The sequence below is a fragment of the Chiroxiphia lanceolata genome, chromosome 1, assembly GCF_009829145.1.
Source record: "Chiroxiphia lanceolata isolate bChiLan1 chromosome 1, bChiLan1.pri, whole genome shotgun sequence".
Classification (NCBI taxonomy): domain Eukaryota; kingdom Metazoa; phylum Chordata; class Aves; order Passeriformes; family Pipridae; genus Chiroxiphia; species Chiroxiphia lanceolata.
This window is the reverse complement of record NC_045637.1, coordinates 134,546,332-134,561,591: the sequence shown is the minus strand read 5'-3', so window position 1 is coordinate 134,561,591 and position 15,260 is coordinate 134,546,332. Positions and strand designations below refer to the sequence as shown.

General features: G+C 35.4%; 1 protein-coding gene across 4 annotated transcripts in view; it reads left to right on the top strand.

The window, feature by feature from the left end:
- Positions 1–15,260, top strand: part of MINDY3 (MINDY lysine 48 deubiquitinase 3) — a 52,668-nt gene that overhangs the window by 27,183 nt on the left and 10,225 nt on the right. For all 4 annotated transcript variants that reach the window (XM_032694866.1, XM_032694874.1, XM_032694891.1 and 1 more), the window contains exons 11-12: positions 14,202–14,274; positions 15,073–15,145. In XM_032694866.1, coding sequence (XP_032550757.1) covers positions 14,202–14,274; positions 15,073–15,145 — 146 coding nt within the window. The remainder of the gene's footprint in view (positions 1–14,201; positions 14,275–15,072; positions 15,146–15,260) is intronic.

Sequence of the window (15,260 nt, the reverse complement as noted above, 5' to 3'; positions counted from 1 at the left end):
ACATTCTGCTGATGAGTTTGTTATGAAGTGAAAGGCCACGTGAACATCTGTATTACCTAAGTAGTTCTTCAGAACTCTAATACTTGTATGTGTCATAGTAGAGCAGGAAAAACATCAATAGTTGGGAGGACAGACAAATCCTAGCAAAGAATTAATTAGTAATTAATTATTAAGTAAGTAGTACAATCATTTTCTTTCAATTACAACTGCGTGTGTGTAAAGTTGCTTAATGCTCAGCAGTCCAATTTAACATTTTCTGAAAAAATTAGCGTGGCTATTACTCTTAGCGGTCATGGACTCTGCATTTTGCAACAAGGTAGTTTCCCTGTAAAGGTGAGTATGTAGATTCTTCATAGGCAACTAAATCAAAGCAGCCATCATTTCTGCCTCTCCCTGCCCTCCCTTCCTTTCGGTGAATAGGGGAACTTTCAAATGGCCTCAGTGCAACAAAAGCAAACAAAATAGCTTTCAGTCTGACATGCTGAGGCAGTTGGTGTGAAGGCAGATATATGGTATTGTAAATGTCCTCTAATAATCAGCTTTAAGACTACAGGGTTTTTTATTTTTTTGTCGTTCTTTATTGTAGGGAAGAGGAGTGAGAAGTGGGGCAGCTCTATTTAAGACTGTGATGTTTTCGATGAAATGCTGTATGGGCAGTTCTTAATTATTTTTATGATACTCATAACATAGGAAGTTATGACAAGCTGAGACTATTCAGAACTTTAAGGAATGTCCAAGTGTGGTCAGACACTTTATAAAAGAATACCAACAGGTTGAAATGTTATGCAAAATATAGTAAGAAAATGTTCCAGGGCAAACAATAGGAAGACCAACAGCAGGTTAACAGCTGCTTTCTAAATACTATCTGCTGACATGCAAATCCACACGGTCTGGAAGTTTGAATTCAGACTCTTTGAAAGTGAAAAGAGAGCATGGAATGAATGTCTGGTGATTGAAACTGTCTGTGGGGACACTTCAGCTGTCTAAGTTTTAAAAAAATTCCCTTAGTTTGTGTCTAGGTTTTGGAGCACACAGGACACAACAGAATTGGCTATCCATTTTCAGTTATGGCATTGTAGCATTTCTAGACATGAAGAATCACAGTTGGCAAGGGGCACCTCAAAATAAAATACTTCTGAAAGGTATCTACCCTATTCTAGCTTTGTGAGCTCACAGAGCTTAATTTTTTCTGCTCTTTGTGGGTCTACTCCAATTTTACTTGCCATGAATTTGTTCCTGCTACAGGTGGTTCTTTTTATGAACAGGCACTTCTGGACAGTTTCTTTATTGATTGATTGGGAGGTTTTCTGTGGGAGAATTTGTGCTTTTTTCATTCATGTAAGTGATTTTCAAACCAGCATTATCAAGTAATTTCCAGATTTTGTCTACACTTTTTGTTGTAGTAAAAGAGACTATATGTGATGCAACAGTGTGTGGTGGCATATTTGTTTCTAATGAAACCAGTTCATGATATCAATTTATCCAAAGTCATTGTGGTTTTATCTTCTCTGAAGGTAACAAATCTGGAGTATTGTAATTTCTTATGAAGTCTCTGTATTTCTTTTTTGTTTGTTTGTTTTAATTAGAAATGTACTTTTGGTTTTAAGTGAAGGTGGCTTTCATGAGAAACTCTAGCCATCATATGATTTTTGACTTTGCTCGGAAGAAATATTTGTTTCCTTTTGTTTTCCTGTTTCTCATGTTGTTTGAATGAGTAGCCAAACTCTGATAACTGCTAGGAAATACCAGATCTCCCTGTACACTCGTAGTTTTTGATGGTCTGTGCTTCAGCTTTACTAGAAGAATTTTTAAATAGTGGAGAAAGCAAAGCTCCTTTGAATGGCTATACCAGCTTTGTACAGAACATATTCTTTTTCACGTCTTGCACAAAGTTAGGGAAAGAGGAAAAAGGTTGTGAAGCTGCAGGTATGCCCTCTCCAGTCCAAGAGATAGAGAACTAATTCTGGTTTTGCAACCTCCTTGGCATCCACTCAGGCCTACAAAGTGTCTTGGAGAACTCAACTTACAGGAAGAGCAGAGATATGCGGAGGATAACAGAAGGGTTGAGTGGGAAGATTGAGGTTTATGTCTCTGGTAGGCAGGTGGGGCTGATCTGCAGAGCTAAGGGGTAGGGCTCATAGATCACTGTGCTATAAGAAATTCAGTAATGCATATTACAGAGGCCAAATAATGTTCTAATGCTGGAAACACTGTGATGATTACATACATTGGTACATCTTAAATCAGAGAGTCAAGAGGCCATACTAAAGTTTCCAGGATTTTTAGTGGACCTGACTTAGATTTTCAAGTTTTAGGGTCCGTGGTCACTCTTTCTTCCAGAGTCAGGCAGGACTCTAGGTGCTCAGCATTTTTGGATGTTTCAGGTATTATTAGAAGGATGGAGTGGGATATGAGTTCCTGTCACACAAAGAGACCTTGAAATGGAGATCTAGATGCAGAGATTTTATTTAGGTTTTAGCCTAGTATAGTAGCTAAAAATATTGAGCTAGGAAGAGCAAACCATAAGCATGTAATCTAAGATCTCATGACTGACTTTTATCAAGACTGGAGCACAATTGTATACCTGTAGATGTGGAGGAAATTGCATGTAAAAAGTATTAGAGAGCACTTTGGTTGTCCTCCAGTTCCTGAGATTGGGTGAAAAACTCTATGTCTTTGAACAATAGAGAAATGAATCTTTGGGCAGTGGTGGGCATTTTGACAATTTGTGGCAAAACTCTGAAGCGAGAACATTTAGAAATTAGGTCCAGATTGTATTGCTCTTGTCAGAAGTGCTGTGCATCCCATAATAATGAATAGCAATTATGAGGACTTGCTGCTCAGATCATAAAGAGGTAACTCAGTCATGAGGTTTTGCATTGTTTGTTCTGAGACACAGAAGTTGTAGTGTAGAGATCATTAAACTGAGAGACACAAGACTCTGCATGTTAATCCAACCAATTATTTGGGATTTACCTTCCTAAAAGAGCTTTATTTGCTGTGTTTACCCCAATTGTCTTACTAATTTCAGCTATTCAGTCATATCTGTATGTTCTCTAAAGTTTTAGAAAATTTTTAACTTTCATCCCATTATATACAGCTTTCACAATGATCATTTAAGGGCATTTTTTATGGTTGACTGGTACAGACCATGAAATGTAATTGTATGTGCCCCTAAGCAAATAAGCAGAGTACTTCCTTTTGGGAAAAAACTTCTCATCCATCTGTTTTCTTTCAGAGAGGGAGGTTCATTTTTTACATAGGAAGTAACCGAGAGTAGGTCTGTTTGGATACCACTTGTCATGTGTTTGAGTTGTTCCAATTTTTGTGTCACTGAAAAGAATTCATCCTGAAATGTTACACATTTTGATACTGTTCTGTGCTCAGGTAGATGAGAACACCTTTGTACTGACTCAGGGCACGCAGTTTCAAAGCCTAGATGAAAACTTGTAAAATGGGGTGCAGGGAGTAGTTCTAGCAGTTCCAGTAGGAACTTTTTATCCACCAAAATTTAGGTTATAAAAATTCAAAATAAAACACTACCACTTGTTGAATGAAATACCCTTTGAAATGAAGGAAGGAAGAAGGCCTGAAAGATGGAAGTCTAGAAAGCCAGTGCAATGCAATAACCTTTTCTAGATCCACAAGTGAAAAAATTAATTACCTACAAACTGCTAAGCTCTCAGTTTAATACGTTGTAGGAGCACTTCCGAATTGGAAAACTTAGGAAGCAAATATGCCTAAGTAATGACCATGAATATCACATTGAACATTTTTAGGATATTTTTAGAGTCTCCTTAATCATTTTAAACCTGTTTTAAATACAGTTAGGATGAAAAGTGATTCTAGAGGTCATCTATCAATTCACTTTTCCAGCTTCCTAGTTCCCTTCCGAGTGTGTGCTCTGTTGACCTTCCCCTTTCTGAATATGCATCAGTTGGTTAAAAACCAAACTTTTGTCTGATTTTTAAAGATAGTATGGGAACATATTTGAGACTAATGTACAGTCATCTCCATGAGACAGTATTTTGACAATAACTTGTCAACTAGCTGGCTCTTTTTTCAATTGAACAGCTTGTAGTGGTGAGCGTGTAAAGCACATGTAAAAAGGGCAGAGAGCGGTATAGAAATGGTGGATCACTTAACTCCCTGTTCATAGCACTGTCCTGAGGAATACTTTTTCTTTTTCTTCATATTAGAATGTATGATTTTCATGTAAACTGAAATTGGGGATTGGAAGGTAACAGATTGGGTCCTACCCCATAGGAGTACTTATTAGCATCTAGAAGGAGTTGCAGCCTCCTATTTCTGGAAGGAGGAGGGTATGAACAGCATCTAGTTTGCATGTATGTTAGCCTATCAAGTGAAAGACTGATATTTAAAGAAATACATTTTAGTTGTTTCATTCTTTTTGGTAGACTATGCAGAGTGGCTTGCAAATAGTACATATATCAAAGAAATTGCTAAATGCAATTTTATAATTTATAAGGCGCTGTATCAAGTAAGCTCTGAAAGTAAAAGTATTGCATAGAAACAAAGGCTGAGAACTTGTATCATTCTGTATCCCTTTTAGGTGTGAAAACAATGTTGGTTCCAGCTATATTTGATACAGTAGCGAAGACATTGGGCCTGAGTCATCACATGACGGGTAGATATTCTGTTTTTGAAATCTGGAGGAAAGACATACTGGCTCATTGTTAAAACACAATTAATAAATTGATAAGAGTTTTTAATAGTATTGTAGTATTTAAATATCAATCAAATTGATATTTAAAGAAATGTTGTATAAAAAAAATGTTATTTGTAATTCCAAATCAAGTGAAAACCAGAATACTGATGGCTTTTTCCTCCATCATTTGGTTCTTCCACTAGTCAGGTGCCCTCACCTTTCCAGGTACATGTCTCACTTAATTCTGACACAATTATTTTATTTTCAGCTACATAAAATAGCAAAATATTGTTTCTGCTGTTGCTGGGGTAGCAAGGCAGTAGGGTGCAGCATCCATAGAGAACTCACCTGAAGTTTCCTTAAAAACACATTTTGTAATAAAATGTCCTCTTGAATGTTGTGTTACTTTTTTTATTCCTGCTGGGGCACCAAACATATCCACCTCACTTAATGCATTAACATTTACCACTTGATTTTGCATTTGGCACGTGTTATGTTTGTAGCTATTGCAGTCTGCTGGTAATGTTCTGAAATTAGGTATTGTTTATGGATATGTCTGCATAATTGTTTTGCAATGACCTTCCTTCCGTGGATCATTGTTATGGAATATTACGAGGCACAACTTGGAATCCTTCCAGTGTCCGATAGTGAATGAGTTAATGGTTAGTTCATAGTAGATCTTGGCGTGAAAAATAAAGCTCTTCTTCGTAAGCCCTTTGCTTGTTTGGATGTTTGTCTTGGTTTTTAGTGTTCACAATTATTTTATGCTACACTTTAGCTTTCTGCATGTGTACTTCTCAAATTTCCCCAAAATAATAATACTGTCCTTCTTATTTGAGCCCTCTGATAGTGGAGCAGGTATTATTACATCCTAACCAATTTGTAGTTTGTTCAATATTTGTGAGAAGGTGGAGGGGAGAGGCATAAACTTCTCATTGATTCCCTCAAAGGCCTTCTAAAGTCTTAGTCCAAAAACTTTGACTTCAATAAATGTAGTGCATTTTCATTTCCCACTAGTTTACAAGTCATTGAATGGTACACAAACAGTTAGGAAAAAGACATTAACTTAATAGTTAATCTGGCAACAAGTGAAGAATGGAAAGAAGGGTGTTAGTTTTATGCAGTAGAACACTCCTTTCCAGAAATTCTGTAAATGCAATGGTATGCTCCAGTGTTCATATCAGGCTTTGACGTGATGGTGTATTTATGAAGGAGATAAGGCAGAGGTCAAAGATGCTGTTCTAGTCACAAGATGCAATCTCAGCAAATGGAGAGGGGAAAAAAGCTGAGTTTTGTTTCCTTTTTTCTTTTTTATTTTATTTTAACAAATGTTTGTATGCATAGATGTCAGAGTTTCTAAACCAATGCAGGTCAGTAAATAAATTAATTTAGGACAGCAAATAGTGTATTTGTAGTCAGGATTATCTTCATGCAACCATTTCAGAAATGGAATTTTAAAAGAGAAATGTTACTGAGTCATTTCCACACAGAATTTTTTGTAAGAGCCCTAAGATCTAAACCACTTTCTTCCAAGTTACCTAATTTAATATGCTTATAGTATCACAATGAAGAGACTTTATAGGCAAGTAGAATGAATATTCCATGTACCTTTAGATGAGGTAGTAGGTAGATGTCATAAACCTTGATAGTGCCAGGCTCACACCAGTCAGCCTGCAGAGTCTTTTCTCTACAAGCCATCTTCCTTTTTATTTTACCTTACCTTTTAATTGCAGCCTGCGAACTGCAGATTTTTATTACCACATAATGATACTGGGAATACTATTTTTCCCATTTTTATTAAGACTTATAACTGGGACTTTAGTATTCACTATGTTACCAAACAGCAGTTCCAGCGTGTGAACTGATTATCTGCCTGTCGTATCTCCTGTTTGAAAAAAATTAATCTCCATGAGTGGCTGTTAATCTGTGCACACATTATAAATACATGTTCTAGGTCGATTCTTCAGATTCTTTCTTTTCCTTACAGTTTTTCTTCCTGAAAAAAAAAAAATGATGTCCTGAAGGCATTAATGTATTGCAGAACGTTGGAAATAGAGTTTTAAATGTAGTTATTGAATGCCTATTAAAGATATTTTTAAGTGAAGTGTTCTTGGGCTAAACAACAGGGAAATTATTTTGTGGCCATTTTCTCATTTTCTGTCTCTATGCATATTTTTTCTCCAAAATGTCTGAAGACCAGATGTTCTTTTTGAGCAGGGCACCATGTATCCTTGAAAGTGGAGGCTGACATATTTTTTTATTCTTTGTTCAGCCTGCTTTATTCCCATGTTCCCAAACCCTACTGGGATAGATGCAGGGAACTAGAAACAGTGAATGAGACTGCCAACATACCATATGCTTCAATAATAAAAATATACTTTAAAATAGTAACTCTCGTGGTCCTGTTCTGAAGCCATATGCCAAGTTCTGCCTTTTGCAAAACTCACAAACTGCCTAAGAAATGCGTGACATGACAGACTGAACTTGTATAGCAAATCAGTGTCATGATACTTAAGATAATTTTATGAACAGCAGGAACCTAAATCAGTTTGGTTTGTAGCTGATGTTTGAACCACACAACCTTAATGCATATGAGAGCTGTTGAATCCCCAGGAACATTGGGGTGAATCCATATACAGCATCTGATTTAATCCTTTACAAGTACAAACACAAAGACCTTTAGTAATACGTTTCTAACCACTTTTTAAGAAGTATTAAAAAATAAGTTTTTCATCCCTTTATTGACTGTTTTCATACCAATAGCAACATTTTTGTGTACAGAATAACATCTTTACCTCTTTTGATAAGGCAGCTCTACTTTCAGGTTAGGATATATGTGAATGAAAGAATTGGAAGTCTAAACATGGAAGGAGGAAAAATATACCAAAAAAAAGAGGGGGACAAGGATTGTCTGTGGTGGAGGAAGTTTTGAACTCTTCCTAGCAAAGGTGAAGCATATCTAGTGATATTTAAGACTTTACCTTCATTTTCTGTCTTTACTTCTCCACTTATAAAACATCGGAAGTCACATCTGAATAATATATTTGTTTGTTTCTAAGACTGTAGTAACCTCATTTCAATATTTAAGTGCATTTTTCCCAGTATTGCTTTGTTTTATATAAGAGTATGAAATCTGTTTTCTCTTTGTAATTTGTGTTATGGGTAGTCCAATGCCATTTTCATTTACCAGTGGATTGTTTACAGTATCCTTATATACTTATACATTTATATATGTACTTTAAAAATAGCTGCTTTATGTTACAGAATAGTGCCAAAGTTGTCAGTCAAAGACATAGATAAGACACTTAGATATGGAAATACTGAAACAGCGCAGATGTACTTAGAAAACAAGTTCAATCACTGCCTACGTGGAGTTAAGAAAGCTCGTAATTGGTGTGAAGTGAGATGGGCTTTATCAGCTTTAATGAAAAAAATCACCATTTTTGTATTAATTAAAAGAATGATACTGTTTTTCATAGAAGCTAATTGCTCTATTCTGCTGCTGCTGGAATTAGCTACCTGAAATACCACATTCAAATATGAAACTCAAAGGCAACACTGTTTTAATAATATGTGAAACTGTGATGTTTGTGAATATTTAGTGTTTTCTCCATATATGTATTAACACATGTACATATAAAAACTTCACAAAATGCTACTTACTGGTAGTAAATTACAGTGGATTACATGACATTATGAATGTATTGCTTTCTTCATTGCTTCATAGAGCTCATACGTTTCACACGTAAAGACATAAAATATTACTGTTAGAATAAGTAACCAGGCTAATAATTGTCCTTTAGAAACACTTTGGTCTTATTTGAGTTATAAAATAGTAATCTGGTCTGTTTTTTAAAAACATTTCATCATTTCTGGATTAAAGCAAACCAGAGGGTTTTCGTCATGCCAAGAGAGAATTATGTGGTTTAAGTGGGAAACTGAGCACTGTAAGCTGGTTTCCAACATTAAGTGCAGCTCTTAGTACTGTGAGAACTGTATTTAAGAAGATTTGAATTTCTGCAGTAAATCTTCTCTGGCTTTAAACTTCACTATCAAATGTTCCTGACATACTTGTTCATTTCCCACATCCTTATTGTAATTGCCAAATAGAACTAGTATGTTAATACCACAGATTGTATAGCAATCAGCTCATGTCTATAGGCTGAAATAATATTAGATATAGAAATAGTATAAAATACAGATATTAAATTTTTTACATAGAAAAAAGGTAACATGATAATAGAAGCTAAAGTTAATACTGAATGAATAATACTGTGAAGGTTTTGGAAGTTGTAAAACATGGAATTTGCCCACTTACAGCTTGATCCCTTTTAGGCAACAGATAATTTGAGAAGCCCCTTTCAGATTAGACTTGTGACTGGAGGGTAGTATGTAATTTAGTAATTAGATAAGAATTCCAGTAAACTCAAATTTGCTGACTCCTTGTCTATAATTCCAGTAATATATTTTTGCTTTCAAAATGAAGACTTTGTTCTGTATTGCTGAGCAAAACAAGCTAGTAACTAACAAAAAGACTACCTAATCTTTATTGATTTACAATAATGTCTTGTAATATGTCTGTCAAAGCAAGGAACATGTTGAAGAAGCTCTTATTTTTTTAATGGGTCAACAAGTGAATTGTTGCCTTCTTGTAATATTTTAAACTAAACCGCAACCAATCTTTGGCAATATAACTGTTAACATGTATTCACTGTACTCTGAGTTTCTCTTATTTTTTAAAAACTGCACTGCTGTGGATTTTTTTCTTGACTGTCTCATTAAACCATCCTCTCCCACAGGAATGGAGTATATAGTGTGATTTCTATAACTTGAGTGTATGTTAAAAGCCCAGATTTCCAGATGGGTAGGCTGACAGGGTCTTCAGATTCCTGTTATTAATTCTTGCTCTGTTTGCTTTTCCTCCTCAGCCTCGCCTCACCTTTGGGTCAAGTAGGCTCTCTTTTCTGTCAGGGTAGTATGGATGAAGGTGAAAAAGGATTTGAAGAAGTAGTCCACATGTAGCATTTCATTCTGCCCTATTGAGAACTCTCTTCTGTTCTCAGCAAGGTACTGCAGGTCCTGTCAAGTAAATGTCGTCCTTTCACTCTTACAAGACAGCATGCAGCTGGTGCCAGTTTGCTTCTTTTTAACGGCCATGTTGCAACAAACTGCTTACCATGAGTGTTTCTCCTCCCACCACATCTATCCCTTGATGAACACTTTGAGATAAACTGTGTCATCTTTTTCTGGTCTGAATTACAAGGCCTGTATTTTATTTTCTGACCCCTGATAAGAACTCAGCTACTTTGGGTGTGGCATAATTCCTTTTGTGCCTCTTTCCTCTCTTGTTCAAGGAAAGGATTTTCTTTTGGCATTTTCTGAATCCCAGATAGACTCATAGCCCTTCTTCAAGTCTGAGGAAGATACAGTATATGACATTTAACATGTGCCACTCTGAAGTGGCTGCAGAGTTCTTGTATAGTGACAGATGAGTCAAGGACCTTTCCTTCAGTTCCTCTATATACAGCTCTCAAGGGGGGAAAAATTCAAGTATTCTTTGGCTGTGTTCCAGTTGTTTGTCATTTTTTTAATACCTTCTCTCATAGAAGATAATATGTAGCAGAGTATCTCAGATTCCACTGGCCAGCACAAGAAAATAATTGTCAGCAGTCTGTACAGGATACTCCCATCACTGCTACAACCATGGGCCAGTGACCATCCAAACTATTGGTGCAAATGATCTCCCTGAAAACAAATGGGAGTTTTGAACTAGTCTTCACTGGCAATCTGCCTATTCAGAGCCAGACCTGTACTCCTTCAAACTACTTTTAGGTCAAATAGCATCAAATGCCTTAGGACAGACTTTGCAGGTTAGGGCTCTAGGATTTGACTTGCTTTGTTGCCATGGCATAATTCTGTAACTCTGTCCCTTTCCAGACAGACCCTTTACAATAGTCTGCCTAAATTGACAGTAGAATGTTGGTGAGTATTTTTAGAACAAGTAACTTCATGCCTCAGGAATCTCAATACCTATTCATTGGTGCCTGAGAGGAAACAAGATCTGTGGTCTTCCCATACCTGTTCGGTTCTTTATATGGCCTCCTGATTCAGATCTTAAGGACTCTCCTTTCCTTGATTTGATAATTATCTCCTAGAAAGACCTGCAATAAAGCTATTATTTAATTTCAAGCAATGCCCAAGTTCTATTTAATCTTCTCCATCTTAATGAGAATCAACAACTAGATTTTATATCATTGCAAGACTTTGAATCTCTTTTTACTTCTGTAGTGATGATATTTTTCCCGCTTGTGAACTGATACCAGCCTATGTTAAATTTTACTCTTTGATTTACTTCTTAGCCAGTCTCTACAAGTGAAACGGTATCTGACACCTTTAGGACACATAACCTCATTTGTATGTGTGGTGATACATATGGCACTTCTGCTCCTTGCCTCCACATAAAGCTGCATTCAAATCTATTCTCAGTTAAGTGGGTTGTTCTATCTCAGGCTGTAAAGAGCATTTCCTCTATTCTGGCTTGGGAGCAGGATTCCCTCACCTTTAAAAAGAAGAAACCTCTGTGTCCTCCGGGATACTGACATAGGATGTGGAGATTCATTTCAAATGAAAGATTACAGCCACAGGAGAAATTGAAGCTTCACATTCTTATTTCAGAGCATTATCCAGTTTGAAATGCATTCTGATCATGTGTGAAAGACTTATGCATCCAAATTATAATGATACAGTTACCTAGTACATCAGTAGGATTGTGTTAAGTGTCTTTGCTCTTTCAAAAGATAATCTCCAAAGGAACCTTACTGATATATAAAATCAAATTTCTTTTTGAACCAACTCCACAGTGAGATGTCCTGCCTGGCATCCAGTTTCAACAACCAGTTGTGAGACTCCATTTCCTCTGTAAAACTGAAATTGGCAGTGGATTCAAAAGTCAACTGGAGAGATGGGAATCAGTTACAGAGATCCCATCAACCTTGTTTTCTTAGGAAACCATTTTGGAAAAGTTGATGCCTTTAAAGCCACTGATTATAGCATTGAAAAATACACAGTTTTCTCTGTAATACAAGACTGGAATAAATAAACTTCGGTCCTCCAGATCTGATTAAATTATAGCAAGTTAAAAAGTTGATAAATAATAAGTGTTTCTGTATTGTCCCTAGGCAAATTTTTAAGAAGAAAGTACTGCAATATATAATTCTTCCACGTTTCACTCAACAGTGGTAGTGTAGAACTGTAAAGCAGTGAGTATGAGGGCTGATTTCATTATACAAGTCTTTCAGGGTACAATCTTTGTAAAAATTCATAACCAGGATTTCTGTGTGGCTTAGCCATTATGTTCTGCTTTTGGTTTGTAGAATGAAAACTTCTGGTATGTTTTCACTAAAACTTATGAAGAATATTTTTTGCCTCTAAGGGTAAACATGGGATCTTAAAATAACTGGTACTACTGATGAGAATAACTTTTCAAAGTAATATAAAATGACTTGTTTGTGTATCGCAAAAGCCAATGAGTGAAACATGATTTTTGGGACATGTTGTACTTAGTATTGGAAATAATTATTGTAATTAACTGTTCATGGGTTACCCTTATATGGAACTTTCAATGCATGGGTTACATCAAAATACAATTCTTAGGGCTGGGATGGGGAATATATTTTGGCATATATGGTGAAATATCAGCTTGGGCAGCTGAACTATGTTTTTGTTAGATGTTTGTCACGTTTATTACATGAAGGAGCTATGGTATTTTTTCTCCCCCGGATACAAATATATGGACTAATTGAACTTTCAAAGGTTTATGAATAGTGTGAATGAATGATATGCTAAGTTAGAGGTTGTTTGGGATTTGTATATAAAAAATTGAAATATTGCATTTTTAACTTTTTGTAAGACAACAGTCTCAGTGAAAAGTTAGAATTATTTTGCGGATAAGAGGAGTGGGCTTTTTTTGGTCATCTTGCCAAGGCAGGTAGCTTTTCTAAGTTTCCTTCTGAAACTACTTGCTTAGAACATCAGTAAATCACATTTAATGAACAAAAAGTGGTAATATGTAATAACTTGGATACTGTACCGTATTTAAAAGTTCAGTTGAAAGAGAGAGTTTTCAGTATTGGGCAATGCATTCAGTGACTTCATCTGTGAAGTTTTTCCTGTGTACACGTATGTGAACTGAAATAACTAAGGACCTGGAGGACCTGGAAAATTAAAATGCCAATGGAAATATACACTATTTGCAGTTGGACTATCAAAAAAAATTGTTGGTAGTTGCAGAAAATTTACTTTAAAAAATCCATTTTGCATCACATGACACTGTAGAAATACTTTATTAACAAGATAATTTGCAGGGAGGGTAGACAACCCAAGTTATCGTCTTTATTCTTGTATTACATTAGGATTGTATGGAAAGATCTGCATATTCCTAAACCAAAGTAGAAATATGGAGTTTACATTTGAAATTGTATGTGCAGTTGGAAGTTACTTTGGGTTATATCCTTCCATGCCACTGGAAATTTTAATAGTTCTCTCTTGTTACATTGGCTCCATGAGCTGCTAATTCATTAATAAGAACCTCCCATTATCCCTTCTTTAGAGTTAAATCCTGAATATTAAAATTGCTGATAATTTTGTTGTTAATAAGCTCTATATGCTATGGCATCAATTGTAAACTGAGAACTATTTGCATTAGTTTACTTTAATACACTGTGATAGTGAAATCTACTCCTGCTTGGTATGTTTTGTATTCTAAGTTATTTAAGACTGGATCACATATTATGAAATTTTACAGTCTGTGTATGTAGCTTATATAATCACATAAGTGTTACCCATTATGACAGGGTACGTGGTCAACAACTGCACAACTTCATGCATCATCTGACATCATGAAACTTTCTTTTTATCTGAAAGTACTTTAAAGAAGTTTAGCACATATGTAAACTTGAAGATACACTGTATTGGATACAAGTATTGGTTTTCTGTAGATGTTCTAGTTATTAATTTGTAAAATCACTGGAAAACTTTTCATTAAATAGTGGTTTTGTTCCAAATAAGTAATATTTATGGATCTTTAAAATTACATTATTATGATACTGAATTACTATAAAAATCTAGTGTTTCTATTTTCAGTATGCAAAGCAAGGAATTTTCAAGTTGTTCTCACAGGAGAGATTACCAGGATGAAGGGATTCCTCCCAGATTGGTTTCTTCCATATGTTTTTTCACTTGAGGCTCTCAAGTACGGGATGATTGGAATTGTAGTTTCCAATTAGCTTTTGTGCTACAACATCTGCTTGAAAATACTTGCATAAAATTTGTCTAGAAGTTTGTGACATAATTTTTAGCATATTTCTTGATCATTTTATGTCACTATCAGCAAAATTGCCAAATTACCTTAATTTTTTTTCCTGTTGTATTTAAATTTTCATTAATTTAGGTTCCAATCAGCTGTAGTATGACTTAGTAATCTGTATCTGAAGTAAGAATATTCTGAAGGTTTTCTTCTTTCCCCCCTCCATAGGATATGGCTCTTGTTGCTCCTGAAGCGCCTTCAGAACAAGCTAGAAGGGTTTTCCAGACATATGACCCTGAGGGTAAGGGCTGTACTTCTTGCTGAAATAAGATTTTTAATACAAATGTACTCATTAAGAAAGGAATGAAATGCTGAGTACTTAAGAAATGTCCAATACAGTAGTCAATCTATAAGTGACATTGAGCACCCTGGTCTAGTGGAAGGTGCCCATGGCAGGGAGTTGGAACTAAATGATCTTTAAGGTCCCTTCCAGCCCAAACTATTCCATGATACCATGAAGAAATTCTCTGAGACTTCTGAAGTAAGGGAAGTTGTGCAATAGGAATTAGAGTTCTTAAACATACATTTTTTAACCTTGTAATGTTCTTTGTAATTAGCATAAAGTTAAATATAATTTGATTCCTCCTTCGTTACACTTTTATAACACAACTGATCTGATATGATTCATTCTTCATGAGATTTTGTTCTTGAATGTGTATGACATACACCGAGAATTTTCTCATGGTTTGGAAAACAGAGGATATCTCACATTCAGGTACTATTTTATCTAATCAAAAGGGAAAAAATATACAGTTATTATCCCTAGGTATTTAGTGGAGGTGAAGATTACTATACAAGATTGAATTCTTAGCAAGTATTAAGCTTCTAAGTGTATGAATGATAAACCCACAGTTTCTGTATTGCACTCTATTGGGTCAAATAAAGTGGGAGAGAAGTGTTTGAAAACTGTGTTCCCTCTAGAACCCCACCGTTTGGCTGTAAATTTTACAGATGTAGTATTTGTATTTTTGAATGAAATTTTTACTCCTGGAAAGCATTTTGTTTCTTTTCCTCACAAGAGTCTTTGCTGTTTCTTCAGATAATGGTTTTATACCAGACACTCTACTAGAAGATGTAATGAAGGCTCTGGACCTTGTTTCAGATCCTGAATAGTAAGTATAATAAAATTTAAATATACAGAAATATCAATTAACCACATTAATTATAATTTAGGCCTTTTTTCTGGATTCAGTTAACCATATATTTATTATAATTTCAGGTTGGGTT